Source organism: Cervus elaphus, chromosome 32, assembly GCF_910594005.1.
Source record: "Cervus elaphus chromosome 32, mCerEla1.1, whole genome shotgun sequence".
NCBI lineage: Eukaryota > Metazoa > Chordata > Mammalia > Artiodactyla > Cervidae > Cervus > Cervus elaphus.
The window spans coordinates 11,841,308-11,864,532 of NC_057846.1; the positions used below are offsets into that span (position 1 = coordinate 11,841,308).

The 23,225-nt window shown below is 42.0% G+C and overlaps 1 protein-coding gene across 1 annotated transcript in view; it reads right to left on the reverse strand.

Moving 5' to 3' along the window:
- CSMD1 (CUB and Sushi multiple domains 1) overlaps positions 1–23,225 on the reverse strand; it is a 2,014,689-nt gene that overhangs the window by 397,910 nt on the left and 1,593,554 nt on the right. The window contains exons 13-17 of the mRNA XM_043893675.1: positions 13,659–13,841; positions 11,516–11,842; positions 9,761–9,955; positions 6,542–6,680; positions 2,946–3,133 (exon numbers count right to left, since the gene is read on the reverse strand). Coding sequence (XP_043749610.1) covers positions 2,946–3,133; positions 6,542–6,680; positions 9,761–9,955; positions 11,516–11,842; positions 13,659–13,841 — 1,032 coding nt within the window. The remainder of the gene's footprint in view (positions 1–2,945; positions 3,134–6,541; positions 6,681–9,760; positions 9,956–11,515; positions 11,843–13,658; positions 13,842–23,225) is intronic.

Consider the following 23,225-nt stretch of genomic DNA (forward strand, 5'->3'; position numbering starts at 1 on the left):
ATTTAAGCCTGAATTTTGCATTAAGATGTTTATGATCTGAGCCACAGTCAGCTCCTGGTCTTGTTTTTGCTGACTGTACAGAGCTTCTCCATCTTTGGCTACAAAGAATATAATCAATCTGATTTCGGTATTGACCATCTGGTGATGTCCATGTGTAGAGTCTTCTCTTGTGTTGTTGGAAGAAGGTGTTTGCTATGACCAGTGCCTTCTCTTGGCAAAACTCTGTTAGCCTTTGTTCTGCCTAATTTTGTACTCCAAGACCAAGATTTCCTGTTACTCCAGGTATCTCTTGACTTCCTACTTTTGCATTCCAGTCTCCTATGATGAAAAGGACATCTTTTTTTTTTTTTTTTTGGTGTTAGTTCTAGAAAGTCTTGTAGGTCTTCTTGGAACCATTTAGCTTCAGCTTCTTCATCATTAGTGGCTGGGGCATAGACTTGGATTACTGTGATATTGAATTGATATTGAATTGGATATGAACAGAGATTATTCTGTCATTTTTGAGATTGCATCAAAGTACTGCATCTCAGAATCTTTTTTTTGACTATGAAGGCTGCTCCATTTCTTCTAAGGGATTCTTGCCACAGTAGACATAATGGTCATCTGAATTAAATTCACCCGTATCAGTCCATTTTAGTTCACTGATTTCTAAAATGTTGATGCTCACTCTTGGCATCTCCTGCTTGACCACTTCCAATTTACCTTGATTCATGGACCTAACATCCTAGGTTCCTATGCAACACTGCTCTTTATGGCTTCAGACTTTACTTCCATCACCAGTCTCACCCACAGCTAGGCCTTGTTCTCACTTTGACTCAGTCTCTCGTTTCTTTCTGGATCCTTTTCTCCACTCTTCTCCAGTAGCATATTGGGCACCTACTGACCTGGGGAGTTCATCTTTTGGCATCATATCTTTTTGCAATTTCATACCCTTCATGGGGTTCTCAAGGCAAAATACCGAAATGGTTCACCATTCCCTTCTTCAGTGGACCACGTTTTGTCAGAAATCTCCACCATGACCTGTCAGTCTTGGGTGGCCCCACACAGCAAGGCTCACAGCTTCACTGGGTTAGATAAGGCTGTGATCCAAGTGATCAGTTGCTTAGTTTTCTATAACTGTGGTTTCCATTCTGTCTGCCCTCTCATTGGATCGGATCAATGCTGAGGAGTTGCACAAATTCAGATGACTGCAATGTATGTTCATCTTCACTCCAAAGAAAAGTGATGACTTGAAAGGACATTAAAAACTAATGAAATGCAAAAGTTTCTCCTTCTTAAAATGTACTTCATGTTTAAAAAAATGCAACTTTGATATAAATGCTATATATGTGAAGCATATATAATAATTTGAATTAAATATAAGATAATTCTTTTAATCACTAACAATTTATTATCAGAATATGAACAAAATATAATTTCATATTTAGTCAACAAGTACATATAACCTTATATGTATATTTGCATATATATGTTTGCATATAGATAAGCCTGTCAAACAGAGAAAAGTACACAAGTTATTAATTTTAGTTGTTAGCAAGTGTTTGGGCAAGATTAACATGAGTAGCAGTGGGTGATATCAGGAAAGGAAGGCAAGAAAAGAGAAAAGATTAAAAATTCAGCAAGTGAGATATGGCCCTTTCATACATATATAAAATTACATGTGTTTTTACACATTAAAGTTTCATTTAGTAATTATTAGATATGCTTTATATATATAACACATATCAAATTTACATCTTTTTAACTTGAAGTACATTTTAAGAAGGAGGACCTTTTGCATTTCATTAGCTTTTAATGTCCTTTTAAGTCATTACTTTTCTTTGGAGTGAAGATTGGGCAAGATTAGCATGAGTAGCAGTGTGAGATATCAGGAAAGGAAGGCAAGGGAAAAAAAAGATTAAAAATTCAGCAAGTGAGATATGGTTCTATCACACATTTATAAAATTACCTATGCTTTTACACATTAAAACTTCATTTAGTGTATTTTAGGAAAGACTAAAACATTGTAAAAAAAAAAAAAAAGAAAAGAAAGAAAAAAAGAATGTATTCCTGCACTGGATTCCATACTGACCTGCTCCCATTATCTTTTTCATCCTATTCTGGATGTGAAGCTTTTTCAGAGAAGGGAAGTGTTGACTAGCATCAGAAAAACATCCCAGGCTCAGTCCCACTCCACCCCACTTCAGCAGGACAAGCACAGATATTACTGCCAAATAATATAGTCCCGTGACCTCCTGATGTGAGAAGCTAAAGCTAAGAGCCAGACTTGGATGGATGGATGAAAACCACAACCACATAGAAACCACAACCACAAGGAAATTGGGGTTACTTTACAGAACACATGCATTATGATATTATAGCAACTGTTTAAATATTTCTAATTGTTCTTAAATATTTCTAATTGTTCTTAAATGTTTTTGATAGCAGTTGATATTACTGATAGCAGCTCTTTGTCATTTAGTGACAGTTCAGCTGGGCTTTCTCTCTCTTCTTAGTTCCTTCTTAATTCTTTCTCCCTTAGTTCCACACTCTCTACTTGGTGAAATGGGCATATACATAATCACAAATAGTACCAGGACTGCCCTAACCATTTTTCTAGCAAAAAACATTGCTTAGGATGCATAATTTTAGTGATATTTCGTGTAGCTCATTTGGCCAATAGGTATATTTTCTAATAGTAGAAATTTATTATTATATTACATTGTGCAGTAAATGAACATATTTCATCATTTTATTGATTTTATTATCTCATTTTATAATAAATCACTGTGTCTTCTCTTTAAGTTGTGAATTAAACATCATCAAGGTGCCTTATCCTTCAGAGAGGAAGTCCTGAGGATTGCACAGTGTGGACCGCAGCGGGAACCAGCAAGTCTCCTGCCACGTGACTCAGCGGGCGCGCATGCGCCGAGTTCCCCGCGCAACAGGGCATGGGGACCACTTACTCTCATAGCGAATGAGGAATCCCACGCTGGCCCGGCTGTTGTCCGTGCTGAACAGGAGGTACATGAAGTTGCCCGTACTGATGAGGAACTGGGGCGCCTGCGTGCCGTGGTACTCCCCGATCAGCGGGGCCGAGCTGGCCGGCCCGTCTCTGACCTCCAGCGTGTCGTAGTTGACTTCGGTTTGGAATCTGCGGGCAAGTGTGTCCAGTGAGAGGAGAAATGCAGGGCTGCAAAGACTTACAGGCATCCCGTGTCTTACTTACTCACGGAGTGAAAACCCACGTACAGCAAGAGAAGTAAACAGATCCAGATACACGTGCCCTTTCAGACTCCGGCACATGCGGTGTCTAAGGTCATTACTAACTTCTGTTCACCCCCACAGCCCTCCCGGTAACTGAATACTCTGTCCAGTAACATCACAGACACAAACGGGGCGGGGGGAGCCATTCAGCTTTAAAATACAAATACTGTGAGCCAGTAGACAGACGACAGAGAATCAACAATCAGTGAAAGTCAATCAAGATGCATTTTCACACCGTTTTTCATGATCCCCAGTGTAACATGATTATAGATTTCTTAAAAGGAGCATACTGAAGTGACATGATCTCCTAAAGGAAAGAGGTAAATCAAACAACATGACACTACTTTAAATACCTTTCCTGAAATAAAGAATCCTGTGCCTTTTAAAGCTGCATTAGCTCTCTTTTTTCTAATTTAAAATTTTTTTTAATTATGAAAGTATGATAATATACTTGGAGACTTGGAAAATATAGAGCAGCATTACATATGTAATAGTTCCACTATATAATTATTTTATTAAGTCGATAAATTAAGATTTTTAGTTGGAGTTTCAATATCAAGCTCTCAAAAATAATAGAATGAATAGACAGAACATTAGAAGAATGTAGTAGACCCAGAAAGCACTAAAGGGGCACCGACTCCAGTATGACAGTGCAAGGACCCTGAACTTCAGAAAGCAAACGCTACTTCGGTGATTTGAGAAAGTCAGAACAGCTTCCAAGAAGTGCCTAACTTTCCTTCCCGGAAGGACTGATGCCTCCAGAGAACCTGGTCTGGTGTTATGCTCATCCACAGTTGCAGCCACTTGGGTGCTCTCTGATACAGCAGAGGTGCCATTCCAGACACTGAGATAATTTGGTAAACGGGCCCGTCTCGTCCTCAAAGAGCTAACCGGCTTTCAACGGGTCTGGCGTGATCCCCAGGGAGCAGCTCACTGCCGGAGCCTCTGATGCATTCAGTGATCAGGAAATTTGGGGGAAGCCTGTGCCATGGTCCCCGGGGTGGGCATTGCATGCTGCTGGCAGGGAGGAGAAAGAAGGGACAGAGCGGCTGTTTTAGGCTCCTAGCACAGAGCAATGGAAAAAGATGAAACCAAAGGACCCTGCCCTGTTGATCATTAAATCACACACTTTTCTTTGTGTGTGTGTGTGTGTGTGTGTGTGTGTGTGTATAGTTACTCAGTCCTGCCTGACTCTGTGACCCTATGGACTGTAGCCCACCATGCACCTCTGTCCATGTGATTCTCCAGGCAAGAATACTGGACTGGGTTCCTCATCCTCCTCCAGGGCATCTTCCCATCTCAGGGATGGAGCCCACGTCTCTGGTGTCTCCTGCTTTGGCAGGCTGGTTCTTTACCACCAGCGGCATCTGGGAAGCCCCTTGTGTGAATGCACAATAATAATATATTCTTGCAACTAACTTAGAGTGGTCCCTGACCCTCCATCTTCCACAAAGAGGAATTTAACCAACTGGTGTAGTGTGTGGCTAGGTCAGAATATGGTCAGAGGCCAGGCATTTGGGGGTGAGGAGAGAGCGCAGCTTTGCATTTTACTATTAAAAATATTCCCTAAAGCATCTATGGCTTCACAGTTTATCTGAGTTCACATTCAAGAAGCCTAGATGAGCTTGGGATAAATCTCATGTGCAGTATCTGCCCTGAAGTTTTCACAATTTTCATCTTGAGAGATAGCCAGGACAGATAGAGGGCACACCTCAACAGCTGGAGGATCTCCAGGGCAACTTCAGAAAGAGAAATGTAAATGATTTCCATCATCTGGCAACCCAGCACACACTGCATAAGAATACCCTCAGTGTGGAATTTAAAACTGTTTGTATAAACACAACCTTTATTAGGATGCCAGCCCACAGCTCAAGTTATAAACCAAAGCACTATGCAAGTAATCTTTAGAAGACTGTGTACAATGTACAGGGTAAAAATTAAAAAAAAATAATAAGTGTCTAAAATATCCAAAATGCTGGAATTTAGCAAATACCACAGTCCAATAATATCGAAAAGACAAGATTGAGAAAACTTATGAGTATTTTTTTTTCAGCAACTGAAAATGGAACACTAATATATTGTGCCAAACCAGAATGTGAAATCACCATTTTTACTAAATGAGTTAAATGTGATGTGCTGCTGGGAATCAGGATGTGTGTCTGCTTTTTTCCCCTCTCAATACTAGAAAGTATAAAAAATTATACTAAGAAACTAAATTCAACTTATTTAATATTTATAAAGTTTTTTTTTTCCCCAGTGACTAAGATTATATGCCAGAATTCATTCTCCAACATAACGAATACATAGACCATTTTTTTTTTTCTTTTTCTTCTGAGAGATTATCCTACTGGAGTTGTAATTATCCCATCAGATATAATAATACCAATAATAACTTCAAACATAAACAGTTACTAATTGATGATACAATTCCTGCTAAAAACCTTTCCTTTATGGATGCTATCATTGAGTATTAGGAAATTAGTGTAGGAAATAATGTCATAAGGTATATCTGTCTTGAGACATGATAATATTCTTAATACTAGAACCCTAAAAGTCTGCTTAAGAAGTTTCGCTGCTGGAGAGAGCTCAGTTTGCTCAGATATTAACCTTGAAACACTAAACAAATATGCTTCCTTGGATTTTAAAGCATTTGGGTCCATTCTATAGCATTTTTGGTTCTCAATTTTCAAATCAATGGTTGAGACAATCTGGACAATATTTTATCATGGAGAATTCAAATAGCATGCTTCTTCTTTTTTAGATTATCAAATGCATTATCGAACAGCCAAACTGAACAGCTCTCCAGTGATGGAACCACTGGTGGCTAATTAGAAGGTAAGAGATCTGTTGCACACAGTCTATCAACTCTGCAACCCAAACCACCTTTCAGTGTCCCAGAGCCATTCCCAAAGCCAGAGAGCTCTTCTTCTGTGCTCTGCAAACCCCTAAGGGATGAAGGGCTCCATTTGCAATAAAACACCAAGCAGAATTTATTGCACCCTCAGGTCCAAAATACAGAACTAGACTCAAGGGCCAGTGACCGTGAACACTGGGAATGCTGTCGGGGACCACACCCTCAAGCACATCTGCAGAGGTGCCTTAACTGTGGGCTTAGAGGACAAAACAGAGAAGAACAGAACTTACCTAGCAAACACCTGTTCTAAGTGAACTCCTCTAGGGGAACCAAAGGTGAAAAACTGTCATCTTTCTAAAGACTTAAGATCCATTTAAATAAAAATGCTAGGCATGCATGGGTCATCAGGTCCAAATTAAGGAATCCAAAGTTTTTTCTTACCTATCAAAAGTGATTTTGATAGAGTGTCCTGGTTTTGCTTCAATTATCCATTCACAATTTAAGGAGTCTTTGTAATACCCTGGCCATCCTGGGGGCAAAATCACTCCACTTGAAGCTGTCAGATGTCCTCCACATGGGGCTGAAAAATGATGCAGGAGTCAGAAGGTCAGTTTATGTACATGTACCATAGCAGCTCCTCAGAAACAGCAGGGTGCGTGTTGAGTGCGTGGACCTGATGGTTTCTAGTCTTCAAGCAGAGGTTGAAAGCTTGTTAGTGGCTCAGTCATGTCCGACTCTGTGATCCCACAGACTGTAGCCTGCCAGGCTCCTCTGTTAATGGGATTCTCCAGGCAAGAATACTAGGGTGGGTTGCCATTTCCTATTTCAGGTGATCTTCCCAACCCAGGGATCAAACCCAGGTCTCCTGCATTAACAGTGGATTTTTACCATCTGAGCCACCAGTTATTACCAAGTAAACAGAGAATACTGAAATCAGAGCACATACATTTCACACCTGGGCATTCACCATCAGCCTTCAGCAAAGTTCTTTTCACCTAACAATGGTAGTAATGGCACAGTCTGAGAGAGTGGTCAGTGCCAAACACCTTCCAGGAATTATCACATTCAATCATCACAACAGAGTCACGAGGCAGGGATACCACCGATACTCATATCTTACATGTATTCATGTCAACAAATATTTACTGATAGACTTAATTACCTCACATCTGTAATTAAAATATTGTGCAGTGTATGTGTGTGTCTTAAAATATGTGTATGTGTTGATTCACTGCAAGGTATGTTCATTTTATTAAAGTAATTTGCCACATTTAGTACTTTGTTTATTCACATTTTGCACTTTTCATTGGATCGCTTTGGGTAATTTATATTTTGCCAGGACATCTCTGGTTTTCTTTGAACTTTAAAAGTTGTTGCCATAGAGATGTATTCTTGTACACTCATTTTTCCCTCAAGGTAACATGTTTTTTAATGACACTGAATGCACAGAATAGAAGCTGGTTAGGTGTAAAACAAAGACAGAAAAATCTTTCTCTCCGCAACTGAGTTTCTCAGTACAAGTAAACTTTGACCATCTCTTTCACCATTAACTAGTCTGTGTTTAGGCTTCCCAGCTGGCACCAATGGTAAAGACTCCTCCTGCCAACGCAGGTGACCTGGGTTCGATCCCTGGGTTGGGAAGATCCTCTGGAGCAGGAAATGGCAACCCATTCTAGTATCCTTGCCTGGGAAATCCCAATGACAGAGGAGCCTGGTGCAGTTCAGTCCATGGGGTCTCAGAGAGTCGGACGTGACTAGGTAACTAAGCGTATGCAGTCCCCTGTGTTTAGGGGCTTTGCTATCGTTGTTAACAACCTATACCTGGGGTTTGCCTTGCACTTCATCAGAAGGTCCCTTCCAAACAAGGAGGAATTGCCCACTCACGTTTCAAGTGATACTGTCTCCTTTTGTCTGACTCTGTGGGATTTCTCACCTGCTGCTGATTGATGCCCCTTTATTCCCCCGACTGCAAAGGAACGTGCCGGCCCTGAAGCCTAGACCCATCCTCACATTGGCTACTGCAGGTGAGCACACCCACAGTGAGAATGTGGCAGAGGGAACAGAGATTAGAGAGTATTGCCTGTCTTGAGATTCTCATAAAATTATTCACACTTCAAAGTTAGTAGTGATATACTTCCTCAAGCAGTAAGTATAAACACATTCAGTCCTGCCCCAGTATTCATGCCATTTATTTTAGAATCCTGATTCCAAGTTTACTGATGTATACAGGATAATGACCTATTCAGTTATTAACACTAATAAAATTTAAACAATTAAAAAAACAACATACTTTAAAGAAGCAGTAAAAATAAAAAGGAAACGCCTGCTCTGGCTTTCTTGCTCCTGCCCTTCAGCTGACCAAGTGTCCACCTGGGGTGGTGCTGACAGTCCACCAAACTGTCTCAACAGTTTGTGAAACTGCAGAAATGAGAACATCGTTCTGTAAATTTAGGAGGGTCAGCCAGTGATGACTGAAGATAATGCTGGTCCTTGAAACAAGGAGAAAAGACTCTGGAGGCAGGGCTGGGGACAGGGCAAGGTGGTGAAGCACAACTCTGCTCCCAACACTGGTGGGTGAGCATGGGGCAGGGTGGGGTGGATGGGTGGAGCGGGGGATCTCAGGGCAGTTACAAGACCCTGGAGGTCACCATGGTGATGGATACACCGTGATATACATGGGCCCAAGCCCAGCAGATGGACAATCACGAAAGTGAGCCTTAACGTAAACTGTGGACTCTGGGTGATGATGACTTATCCCTGTAGGTCCATCAGTTATAACAAATGCACCACCTGATGGAGGGCCCTGCTGATGGGGGAGGCTGTGCATTTAAGAGGGCAGGGGAGCCCGCAGGACATCTCTGTACCTTTCTTTCAATTTTGCAGTGAATCTAAAGCTGCTCTAAAATGTGTACTCTTTAAAAGATCTGCATTTCCTTGGTATCTACGAGAGATACTTTTATTAAGTTTTTCTTAGCTCATTATGCACGGGTGATTCTGATAACAGGGGTTTGGGTATATATCATAAGTGAATATTCCCCTACCTGAATATAAATTAAAAGTAACATCCTTCCTAATTCTTTCCCCTTTGGTTTTCCAACACAGGCAACCAGAGTGAAATGTCAAGAAGAAAATTAGTTAGGCTGTATGTATGTCAGTTACACCAAGGGCAACAAAACAATTAATAATGATGCTGTTTGCAGAGGATGAATTACACTCCCCCCAGATGATACTTTGGATTCCTAATCCCAGCATCTTAAAATATTTGGGAAAAAAGTTACTGCAGACATGGTTAGTCAAGACGTGGGCATTAGAGCAGGCCCTAGTCCAATATGATGGGTGTCCTTAGAAGGAGGGGACTTGGGACAGAGATGCATTCTCACAGGGATGCTGCTTCTACAAGCCAAGACAGGCAAAGCCCCAGAAGCCAGGAGAGGGGCCTGGAACACCTCCCCTACTCAGAGCCCGCACTGATGACACCTGGACCTTGGACTTCCAGCCTCCAGGACCGTGAGACGCTAACTCCTACTGTCAAAGTCACCACTTGGTGGTACTCGGCTATGGCAGCCTTAGGGAACCAGTGTTGCTGTCTGTTTTCTCGTTTGTTTTCTGTCAGACGCTCCCTTCAGAAGAAGGTAAGTGGCAGACAGGAGGGGCCCACACCTTCGCAGCGGGGGACGGTGGAGCTCCAGACGACATTCCCGTCCTGCAGGACGCAGGTGATGGACTCCGAGCCCTGGGTTTTGACAAAGCCATCATCACAGTGGAAGGAGACTGAGCTCCCCAGCAGGAACCTGTCACCAAAGCGCCGTCCATTTACGGGGATGCCAGGGTCGTGGCACTCGTTTTGACCAAATGCTGAAAAGAGAAAAAAAACATCAGAGTAAAAAAAAAAAAAACCAAACACTTGAATATTAACCATGGGTATTAAAAAAGAAAGCAGAACCACTTATAAAGCAGTTTTAGTTATTTTTCAGAGATAGATAAATACATTCAGTAAATAGACTATTGATACCTAGAGAGACAGAAGGAGAGAGATAGGTAGATAGACCTCATTATCATCCACACAGCATCCCAAAATTGGAAGCTACTTTCTCACTAAGAAAAATGGAGAAGAGATATGTAGTTTACAGAAAAGGATTTTGGTTCTGGCACATCTAGGTTAGCATCCCGGCTCTTGTGCTTACTGGTCCCTGGGAAGATTACTCCGGTCATCCGAGCCTTTTTGTGGTTCATTTGCTAAGTTGTGTCTGACTCTCTGCAACCCCATGGACTGCAGCCCTTCAGGCTCCTCTGTCTTCCACTGTCTCCTGGAGCTTGCTCAAATTCATGCCCATTGAGTTGGTGATACTATCTAATCATCTCAGCCTCCACCGCCCCCTTATCCTTTTGCCTTCTCCTTTTGTTTCCCGCCAATCTCCTCTGTCCATGGAGTTTTCCAGGCACAGAATTATGGAGTGGGCTGCTGCTTCCTTCTCCAAGGGATTTTCTCAACCCAGGGATTGAACTCGTGTCTCCTGTGACTCCTGCATTGCAGGAAGATTCTTTACTGCTGAGTCATCAGGGAAGCCCCTATCTGAGTCTAGTTATCTTTATTTACAGAATGAGGAAGATGAAGCTTATATTCCAGAGCTGCTGCAATGTTAAATGAAACAATTTCTGTCAAATCCTAAGCAGATCACCTTAGAGAAGTAGGCAGTCAGTACATTTTAGCTTATAGCTCCTATTTAACATTATTATCTTACTTCATTCCCTCAACAGTGCAATTTAAGCAGATTGTCTTAAATATAAGCTATGATCAAATGAGGAGTCTGAATCAAAGGAAAGTTAGCTGTTTATCAAAATTCACCAAGTACATACGAGTTGTTGTTTAGTTGCTCAGTTGTGTCCAACTCTGCAACCCACTGGACTGTAGCCTACCAGGCTGCTCTGTCCATGGGATTTTCCATGCAAGAATATTGGAGTTTGTAGCCAGTCCCTTCTCCAGGGAATCTTCCCAACCAAGGAATCAAAACTGGATCTCCTGCATTGCAGGCAGATTCTCTACTGCTGTCACCTGGGAGGACCAAGTCCATACATTTAGCAGGTGTTATAATCCATGACTCCTGACTCCAAATACCTCAATGCTTTTCATTACTCTATTCTATTGCATGGAGGATACAAAGGTGGATGGATGGATGGATGGACAGAAGGAAGGAAAATCAGAGAGAGAGAAGTCATGTGAGCAACCAGTCCTCACTATAGGGGTGACCAAGACACCACAACAGAGTGGGGTATTTTTTTAAGTTCTCAGGATAATGTTATATAATTTTGAGAATTGTGACTATAAAACCCTGGAGTAACACCCTTGCCATTGAGCTTCGCTCACAGGAGAGCCAGCAGAGACCGTGGACGTGGGGTGGGTGCGGATGCACTTACTGGTGTAGGTGATGTTGAAGCCCCGGCCGGTGGTGGAGTGGTCCGACTGGAACTCCAGGCGGACGATGTGCCCGCTGCTGGCCAGCTGGGACGGCACCTCGTTGCCCGAGAATGTGCCCAGCACAGTTATGTCTGAAATCCCGTCATCTTTGACCGCAAGGAAGTCAAACTGAGGCTCCACGTCAAAGTCATTAAAGATGAGGTGAATTCTGCTGCCCGGCTCAGAGATGATCAGCCAGACACAGTTCATGTTGTTACCGTACTCTTCCGGGTAATTCGGTGAGAGGATAATTCCTGATGATGCCGTGAAGTTGAAGAAACAGGAAACTGAAGACACACAGATAATAATAGTTTCAAACAGTTTTGTCCACATCCAAAGATCTGCCTATGTGCTAAGGACCTGGGAAGGAAGTCTATACCAGCAGTTAACTAGGATGGTTCAACTTTTTCTTTTCTTTTTTTTTTAATTTTGAGAGTATTTACTGAATTTGTTACAATCCAGCTTCTGTTTTATGTTTGTTTGGCCTCAACATATATGCGAATCTCAGTTCTCTGACCGGGGATTGTCCCGGGTTGTGAACACATTAAGTTCAACATACAGAACAACCACAGCCTATACATAATCAAGTGTACACTTGATTCAAAAATAACCCTATCAAGTTGACCGAAACTTGTGGCAAATATTACGATTTCTTGTTAGAACTTTCTGCCTTCAGAAGAGCAAATATTAATATGAAAAATTATTCCTGTTTCATAAGGATAATTTCCAGAAAACAAGGTTGATTCTAATCAGTTTCCTATTTTTCATTTTAAATTTTGCATATGCCTTAAAGCACATTTTTTGAAATTACTTTTTAAGTCATTTAAAGAGTAACAATGATTAAAGAACAACTTGGAAAATCAGACCATATCCTGGTGGATAATATAAAAGTCTCTTGGAATATTTACTTAATGTATACTGAGAAATCAGTAATATATATGTTTTGTATATGTCCATATACATATTCTTTGGGAGGGAGCATCTATTGGACTTATTTCTGGGGTGTGGATTTGCTTATTATGTTACATTATTTCCTATATGTTTCCAGGTTATTGCTATACTTAGTTATAAAAAAATCTGTTTTTCAATCTGTTATGCAGTCCTTCTTTTCTATTTCTTTTCTACTTGTTAAATCACTTACAAGGGACCTGGAGACCATAATACAGAGTGACATAAGTCAGAAAGAGAAAAACAAATACTGTACAGTAACACTTACATGTGGAATCTGAAAACACTCGGTACAGACAATCTTATTGACAAAGCAGAACAGAGATGCAGGCGTAGAGAACAAGCATATGGACACCAAAGGGGGAAGAAGGAGTTGATGAACTGGGAGACTGGGGTTGACATATGTACCCTACTGACACTATACATAAAATAAATAACTAATGAGAACCTTAACAATATAAACTACAAACTAGACAAAAAATAGGAGGAAGCAGGCAAGTCTTCCATTGAAATGTGAAGTGACATCACTTGAAGCTCACAATTGTGTTTCAAGTATCACAGTACATGGTGTGCCATGTTTTTCTCTGCAACCCTGTGGCCTGCAGCCCGCCAGATTCCTCTGTCCATGGGATGCTCCAGGCAGGAATACCGGACTAAGTTGCCATTCCCTTCTCCAGGGATCTTCCCAACCCACAGATGAAACCTGCATCTCTTGCATCTCCTGCATTGGCAGGGGGATTCTTTACCACTCAGCCACTTGGGAAGTCCTATGCAGTACTGATACTATGTATACAATAGATAACCAATGAGAACCTGCTTAGGGAAGCCCTCACAGGACATTATTAGGTTGCAAAGACCCCAGGCCCTATCGAGGATGGCTCACAGAGCTGGCATCAGCCCCTCTGGATGGAAGTGATGCTCTGTGGACTTTGCTCGTGGAAAGCTCTTATCGACAGCGTATCTGTCTTGTAGTAAGAACATCACCAACTGGCTTTAAGTCAGTGGAGAAGGAAGAGCTGCGTTTGAGGAGCCCTGAGTGCTTCTGGTCAATGCTGCGCCCCTGGGGGTGCAGGCAGCTGCCCTCCCTCCGGGCACACCCTGCTCCGCTCCCCCCTGGGGCAGCTTGGAACAGACCCCCGCCAGGAGAGTACTCACATACACAGCTGGGCTTGTTGCCAGACCACTGGTTGTTCTGCTGACACGTGATGACTCTCTCCCCCACCAGCTCGAAGGCCGCCTGGCACTCGAACGTGAGTGTGTCTCCGTGGAGAAAGCTGCTGCCGGTCCGCTTACCATAGGCTGGGATGCCTGGATCCCCGCACCCCCCTTTCTCAATTTCTGAAAGGAGGAGAGATGAGTGGACCATTGAGAAAACACGATGAACGTTTTCAACAGTTTAGAAAGTGAACAATGGTTGACTTTTGCATTGTTTCCATAAACAGTTTCAATTCATCTAATATTTATTTAGCAGAAGACAGAAAAAATATATACTTCAAATTTTGGAGAAAAGTGTTTAACTTTTCTTTCAAAGGAAACACAAAGCTATACAGATGTGTTAACCAGGCAAATGTTACAATTAATAGATGTTTCTTCCTGGTCTACACCCTTCCTGCATGCTATCCATAACTGCTGCCAGTAAAATGTAAGCATCAATTTTGTTTTAATTGATGTGTTTTTTAATGTAAACCACACAAGTAAGAAGGTTCATTCTCTACTGAATATTTAAATCAATATATCCATTTGAATATTCTCTCCTTTAAATTGGTGTTAAAACTCATTTAGGAAACAAAATGAATATATTCATGGTCCTCAGATGAAAAGAAAATATGTGGAATCAAGGCTCTTTTCATTAGCACATGATTGTAATGACATGTGGATACAAATGCACCAAATTATACACACATTTCAACTTTGCTCTGTCACAAATGTTAATGATATAGGATGATTAACTGAAATATGTTTATTCATTGATTCATACAAAAATATTTCTTGAGGGCCAATAATGCATCAGGTTCTGTTCTAGGTAATGAGGTTAGTGGACAAACAAGACAAAATTCCCACACGCACAGGGCTGACATTACATAGAGGGAACCAGTAACAATTTGTGAGATAATGAAGGAGACACAGGCCAGGGTGCCCGGACCTGCAGGAGGGTGCTGGGGAAGGGCTGGTCTGCAGAGGAAGGGAGGGACCGGCCAGAGCTGCCTAGGAGGTTTCCACGGGAAGAAGATTTTGCAGGGTTTTCAGAAGATACACAATGTGATCCGAGTACAAGTTCAGAAGACCCTCCTCTGGGCTGGGAGTGGAGGCAGGAGAAGGGTGAGTTTCCATAACTCAGGGAGGTTTATCTGTGCTTGGCTCACAGATGCATCTCTGGGCCCGTGTTCCTTCCTGAATTCGTCATGTGCTTGCACTTTGTCGTCTTGCTGTGAGCAACAGCAAATTCAGATGTAGCAACATAAATGTCTTCTGATGAGGTCTCAGTGTCTGGAAAGTCTGTGGAAGTGACTCAGCTGAATTTCTGGGTGGTTTTCAGGTACATTCCTGCCTTGTGGGGAACCTGTCCAAGCTCAGAGATTGATCCAAAGATGGCTTATTCTCCTCCAGAGGAAAAACTCTACTTTCAAGTGTTCAGGAGTATCAGAGAGGTGAAATCAGCTGGTAATATAATGGTGGTGAAACTTCAACATGTAGGATATCAGCCCATCTGTTTCTGAAGCAAATTAGCACAAGAACACAAAACCAAACCAAACCAGGTACTTTGTGCAAACAAGTTCCTCATACTCTCCTGATGGCTCAGGCCATCAGATTAAAAAGATGGTCTAAATAGCATCAGTTAAATGGGAGCTCCAAAATCACTGTAGATGGTGATTGCAGCAATGAAATTAAAAGGCGCTTACTCCTTAGAAGGAAGATTATGACCAACCTAGACAGCATATTAAAGAGCAGAGACATTACTTTGCCAACAAAGGTCCGTCTAGTCAAGGTTATGGTTTTTCCAGTGGTCATGTATGGATGTGAGGGTTGGACTATAAAGAAAGCTGAGTGCCAAAGAATTGATGCTTTTGAACTATGGTGTTGGAGAAGACTCTTGAGAGTCCCTTGGACTGCAAGGAGGTCCAACCAGTCCATCCTAAAGGAGATCAGTCCTGGGTGTTCATTGGAAGGCCTGATGCTAAAGCTGAAGCTCCAATACTTTGGCCACCTCATGCGAAGAGCTGACTCATTTGAAAAGACCCTTATGCTGGGAAAGATTGGGAGCAGGAGGAGAAGGGGATGACAGAGGATGAGATGGCTGGATGGCATCACCGACTCGATGGACATGGGTTTGGGTAAACTCTGGGAGTTGGTGATGGACAGGGAGGCCTGGCATGCTGCGGTTCATGGGGTTGCAAAGAGTTGGACACGAATGAGCGACTGAACTGAAATGGGAGCTAAAATGTTCCTGGATGCAATGCAGGCCAAGAAAGCTTGGAGGACACTCTTCCTTAAGGGCCAGCCTTGGAGTACAAGTGGATGAACCTGAGCTGAGCAGAGGCAGGAATGGATCTACTTGAATTTAACGCTTGGATTACCTTGAACCAAATTTCTTTGACTGAAGGCAATTTGGACTGGTGGTTTATAACAGAAAAGACCTTATTTTTTTTAATTTATTCATTTTTCATTGAAAGATAATTGCTTTATAGTATTGAGTTGGTTTCTACCAAACTTCAACATAGATGTGATGTTGAATCAGCCATAGATTTACCTATGTCCCCTCCCACTTGAACATCCCTCCCACCTCCCTCCCCATCCCACCCTTCCAGGTTGTTACAGAGCCCCAGTTTGATTTCACTGAGTAACACAGCAAATTCCCGTTGGGTGTCTATCTTACATATGGTAATGTAGTTTTCTATGTTACTCTCTCCACACATCCCACCTTCTCCTCCCCTCCTCCCCCAAGCCAAGTCCACAAGTCTGTTCTCTATGCCTATGTCTCCACTGCTGCTCTGCAAATAGGTTCATCAGTTCCATCTTTCTAGATTCCACATATATGCATTTGTGTACACTATTTGTGTTTCTCTTTCTGACTTGCTTCCCTCTGTATAATAAGCTCTAGGTTCATCCACCTCATTAGGACTGACTCAAATGACTCAAATTCCTTTTTAGGACTAAGTAATATTCCATTGTATATATGTACCACCGCTTCTTTATCCATTCATCTGTTGATGGATTTCTAGGTTGCGTCAATGTCCTAGCTGCTGTAAACAGAGCTGCAATGAACATCTGTGTCTTTCAATTTTGGTTTCCTCAGGGTATTCACATAGTAGTGGGATTGCTGGGTCATATGGCAGTTTTATTCCTATCTTTTTAAAGGAATATCCATAGTGTTCTTCATAATAGCTGTGCTAATTTACATTTCTACCAACAGTGCAAGAGCGTTCCCTTTTATCCACACCCTCTCCAGCATTCATTGTTTGTAGATTTTTTGATGATGGCCATTCTGACCAGTTAAGGTGATATTTCATTGTAGTTTTGATTTGCAGTTCTCTAATAATGAAGCCATGTTGAGCATCTTTTCATGTGTTTATTAGTCATCTGTATGTCTTCTTTGGAGAAATGTCTGTTTAGGTCATTTTCCCACTTTTTGATTGGGTTGTTTGTTTTTCTGAATTGATTTGTAAATAGATGGAGAGATATTCTATGTTTCTGGGTTGGAAGAATCAATTTTGTGAAAATGACTATTCTACTAAATGTAATCTACAGATTCAGTGCAATCCCTATCAAATTACCAATGACATTTTTCACAGAACTAGAACAAAAACTCTCACAATTCATATGGAAACACAAAAGATCTCAAATAGCCAAAGCACTCTTGTGAAAGAAGAACGGATCTGGAAGAATCAATCTTCATGACTTCAGACTATACTACACAGTTATAGTTATCAAGGCAGTATGATACAGGCACACACACACAAAACACAGAAATATAGACCAATGGAACAATATTGAAAGCCCAGAGATAAACCCACACACTTATGGATACCTTATTTTTGACAAAGGAGGTAAGAATATACAATGGGGCAAAGATAGTCTCTTCAATACGTGCTGCTGGGAAAACTGGACAGCTCCATGTAAAAGAATGAAATTAGCATACTTCCTAGCACCATACACAAAGATAAACTCACAATGGATTAAAGACTTAAATGTAAGACCAGAAACTATAAAACTCTTAGAGGAAAACATAAGCAGAACACTCAATGACATAAATCAAAGCAAGATCCTCTATGACTCACCTCCTAGAGTTACGGAAATAGATAAGTGGAATCTAATTAAACTTAAAAGTTTTTGCACAGCAAAGGAAACTATAAACAAGGAGAAAGACAGCCCTCAGAATGGGGGAAAATAAGCAAATGAAACACCTGACAAAGGATTAATTTCCAAAATATGCAAGCAGCTGATACAAGAGCTTCCATTTGATGTGACCTCTCAGTGGAACAGGGGTCAGGAGCCCAGGGTCCTGGCCAAGGACACAGCTCTGAGGTCAGGAATCAGAACAGCAGACTTGGTTTGGAAATTCCTGGGCTAAGCTGGGCCACCTGATGCAATTTAGTCTTGTAAAGTCTCCATTTTCACTTCCTCCGTTTACTACTTTCTACCTCAGAGGGCAACTGTGAGAGTTAAACTATATAATTCACACAAGTCCTGGCATATAGGGCCCATAATATTAGCTATCATTATGATTATTAGCAAACCTTAGACTTCTAGATGCTTCTTTTTGCCTCTGTGATGCTAAAGTTCATAACTTTTTATAGTGAAATGAATTAATGACATTTCTACATTAACTGAGTCTGGGAACTTAGAGCACATGGAAATAAGCTAGTTGTAGCCACACTGTGTGGAAGGTCTTTCTGCTTCCCATGCTGAGGGCTTAAAATGTCTAGTGGCCCTTCATCTCCACCAAAGATACTGGTATTCCCTTATCCAGACATAAGGCCAGGGCTGGCCCAGAGCAGAACCTGAGTCTGGTGAGTCCTTTTTTAAGAGTTTGGCAGGGACTTGTGATGCCAAGTCCAGGGACTAGTGTTGGACTAGTAACATCCACTATCAGTAAGTCTGCATGGAAGAGCTAGACCCACTCATCAGCCACAGAATATGAAGCTTCACTTGGGGAGCATTTATGGGTGTTTTGTATTCTTGACCCCTGCATGCTGTATCACTTGAGCCCCAAGTAACTGTGACAGAATCTACACACATTCAGAAATTTCCCTTGGAGGTCAAACTGCCTTCACTTGAGAGTCTGCATCTACATCACATATTGTCTGAACCAGTAAAAATAAGTAAGGGAAGAATAAAACTGGGCTGACATTGATACAGTAACGACACCAAGCCTCCTTCCATTTGGAACAAAATGTCAGATGTCAAAGATGACTCCGACATGTTCATGCTCTCCTAGAAACAAGCACCATAGTCTGTTACCAGTGAAGACACTGAAGCCCCCAGAGCCAAGCTGGTCAAATATCTCTTCCTAATGATCACTCTAGAAATGGGATCTGATAATGGGGAGTCTAAGGAAAATACTAGGCTGCAATTATTTCCTCTCTCCTTCTCAGATGCTGCCTTTTTAGTAGCTGGGGACATTCGTAAACAAGTCTACCGGGGACTCAATGGCACTCCCATTGATATGTTTTTCTTTGACAATGATCTTTAAAAGCACACAATAATATTATTTCATTCATTTTTTCATGTTGATTAATATTTCTAAATTGTATGAAGTATTAGTTTTGAACACTAATTTCATAACTAAATATTTATAATACATTGACATTACATATTTAATGCTCATCTCTAATATATTTGATTTTTGTTTGGTAGTTTATACTATACCTATAAATGTCTATATAATAAATGAGTAATTGGATTCACTAATTTTCTTTTACATTTTTATTTTTACTTTATATTAGAGTGTAGCTGATTAACAATGCTGTCATAGTTTCAGGTGGACAGTGAAGAGACAACCACACGCACGCATGTGTCCATCCTGCCCCAAACTCCTCTCCCGTCCAAACTGCCACACAATGTTGAGCAGAGTTCCCTGTGCTATACAGTAGGTGCCTTTTGGTTATCTATTTTAAATACAGCCGAGTGTATATGTCTGTCATGAACTCTCTAATGGATTCACTAATATTTTAATGTATCAGAACTCTCCTTTTCCTGGCACATCAGTATTCACTGACATGTAAACCAAAACAGTGAAACTGAAATTGAGTCTGCTATGACAGAGACTTATCAGTCACACTTCTGAGAAAGGACATTAAAACCATTAAGGTGCGCCACATCCACTTGGCAATTACTGATCTACAAAAGTCACTCAATTAAATCCAATCCTTAATCTGAAATGCCACGGCTGCTCTCTGATATTTACCACACGATTACTGCACAGCTTCCCTGTAAGACTGCCTGCCGATTGAGAACTGCTACTGTTCACGTTTCGGGCTATCTTTGCCCCTGCTTTGACCCCAGCACACGACAAGAGGTGTGGATGAATGAATGCTGCTTTAGGGAGTAACCGAGTTTCCCTGGACGTCTCTGCTCAGCTTAAGTATCCTGGCTTGGTGACTTGTCCACATAGCGGGACCTTCCTGTTCCTGACTCTTCATCTGCTCCTCCGCGCTCCAGGGAACTGTCCTGCCTTCTCCAAGCCCACCCATAGGAGCGCACCTGCGGTGGACCCCCCTGACAGGTGTCTGTGTATCGCAGAGACCATTCTCATCAAGCAGGAGCATCTCCACACACTGGAAAGCCCTGTATCAGCCTCTGTGCCTCCCACCCCGTCAAGGACTCTCTGCTTCCAACGGCAGAGGTGTCCTGAGCCTCCCAGGACATGTCAAGCTTCTACACTGTCCTCCCATCAAAGACACCATCCTCTCTCTGTCTATAATGACCCTCTTGGTTAAAGTCTCTTTAGAGCCCCATAATCTGGAGTTCTGTCACTCCCTATGTTCCCTACCCTGGGGTTTATAGGTAGCTTTCCTGTAGAGGTTTAAGAACAAGTCTTATTTGGTCCTATTTGGATGTGGACCTGTCTTTCTACTTCATTACACTGTTATTTTTTCCAGAATGATAAGGCTTATCTTCCTTGGGCTTATTGGTACTTAAATGGTGCCCTAAACAAAGTGAACACTTGGCACTGTGTTGTTATTTAAAAGGAACTGAGACATCTTCCCAAGCTTAGGTAGTTTTTGGTTATAACACAGCCTGTGCCCTTTTTTTTCTCTATGAAGAGTTACTATCTGTTGCCTAACTGCTTAGCCTGCGATAGACACTTCTGAGCACCATTCACTGTTTCAGCTACAGGTCTAACCAACAAGTGAGCAGACCAGGAAACTGGTCTTGTGGAGAGTGTAGCTTAGGGCAGTCAGCAGAAAATACAAACGGCCTAAAGTAAGCCAGACAGGGACAAACGTGCTGGAGAAAGAGAAAGCCGGTAAGAGGAATACCTCTGGTTTGAGTGATGGAAAGTAGAGTAGTCAGATGGTCTTTTCTGGTGGGACAGTCAGAGAAGGTTTCTGAAAACTGAACGTGTCGGCAGAGACTTGAAGTGGGGGGACACACTTGAAATGTGTGAGGGGGGAGACGGTCCCACCTGTGGTGAGCAGGAGATGGCCTGAAGGGCTGGGTGAGGGACGCCCCTGGCAGGACGAGGAAGAGCAAGGCGGCCACAGGTGACCGTGGAGGTGAAGGGAGAGATGAGGACGCAGAAGCACGGAGCTGGCCGGGGCCAGGCGATGCACGGCCTCTAGACTTTTAAGTGCATTTCATTCTTTCATTGTGTTTTATTACAATCATGTGGTAAGAGCTATAGAAACCAGATAAACTATCAATCTCTCCCCTAAATTGTTGTGAAACATCGTCTCATAATAAAGATTGGAGAGGACACCTAAATGCCACCACGAGATAAGACTTTCCTTAGGGTTATCAGTTCCATTGATTTTAGCTTCTTTGCTGCTGAGAATGCCAATCCTGAATGATCATGAATATTGACCTTCTATCGATGCATTTACATATGCTTGGCAGGCAGCCTGGTTTATAGAAAAGGCTACCAGATTGACTAAGAATCTAGATTTGATTGACAGATCTTTCACTTAATAACCAAGAATATTATTTGATTTGACATTTTCTTAAAAATGATTTATTTTAATTGGAGGATAACTACAATATTGTTACAGTTTTTGCCATACATCAGTATGAATAGGCCGTAGGTATACATGTGTCCCCTCTGTCCTGAATCACCCTCCCACCTCCATCCTATCCCTCCCACCCCTAGCCTATCCCTCCCACCCTATCCCTCTGGGTTGCCCCAGAGCACCAGCTTTGGGTGCCCTGCTTCATGCATCAAACTTGCGCTGGTTATCTATTTTACATATAGCAATGTATAGTTTTAATGCTATTCTCTCAAATCATCCCACCCTCTCCTTCTCCCACTGAGTCCAAAAGTCTATTCTTTATGTCTGTGTCTCCTTTGCTGCCCTGCAAGTAGGACTGTTGATACCACGTATAAATGCTTTGATGTTTTAAATTGTGGAACATGCCCTACATGCTAGGGTACTAGGACCAGGGATGAGTTACCCCCTTCAGGAAGTCCATAGTCTAGTAATCTGAATAGACTGTGCTCAGTGACCATCACAGGGCATTTTGTGAGACATCTCTCTCATTAAAGGTATTAGGAAATGAATATTAAACATTGAATGCTCTTAAAATGAAGATAAACCGTTGAAGGGAAAAGAGACTCTGAACTTTTAACTACTTCTGTCTAGCCCGTAGCACTTATTCTGCAAGTCATATAGAAAAGGCTTGAATTGGAGCTCCAAGAGTTCCAGTCAGACGGCAGCTAGACTGGGTCCAGAGCAACTCAGCCAAGGGCAGTGTTCGATGGGGTTGTCTGACTCACGGACAAGCCAAGCGACTGGCCAGAGGCCAGTGGCTGCTACCCACCCTCTGTTCCTTAATGAGGGGATCTTCTCAGGACCCCTCTACTTCTTTTCCATGTTAATTTCTATCCTCTTAACGAAGATCCAGCATTACTGGGCCCCTGACTTCAGGAGGAAGCAAGTTAAAAGGGACAGGAAGAAGCCCTTCAACTTCAGAAACCAGCTGAAGTTGGTCCTTAAAGCATGAGTATGACAGAACGCAAGATCCGAGTGTTTCGGAGGTGCTTTGCATTATTATTATCTTTCCCATTGGGCAGAAGCTTTGAGTAGAGAGTTTAACCATCACGTTTGTAGAGAAAGACATGCCTGCTTCTAGCAGAAGCAAACAGACCCGCCTTCTGCCTGGGCCTCTGCCTCTGCTTCCATCAGTGGTTCCCAAACTCACCCGCACATCACAGTTGCCCAGGGATCCTCACCTCTACAAATCACAAATTCTAGTATTTCCTGATGAACCATAGCTTTGACTATATGGACCTTTGTTGGCAAAGTGATGTCCCTGCTTTTTATATGCTGTCTAGGTTTGCCACAGCTCTTTTTCCAAGGAGCAAGCGTCTTTTAATTTCATGGCTACAGTCACTGTCCGCAGTGATTTTAGAGCCCAAGAAAATAAAGTCTGTCACTGTTTCCATTTATTCCCCCATCATTTTACCAATAAATTAAACAAGTGCAAAAATAGCTAAGTGACATTACAAGCTAAATTTCTCTTTTCACAGTACATAGTGAAACTGTCACTAAACAGTGTGAATTGTGT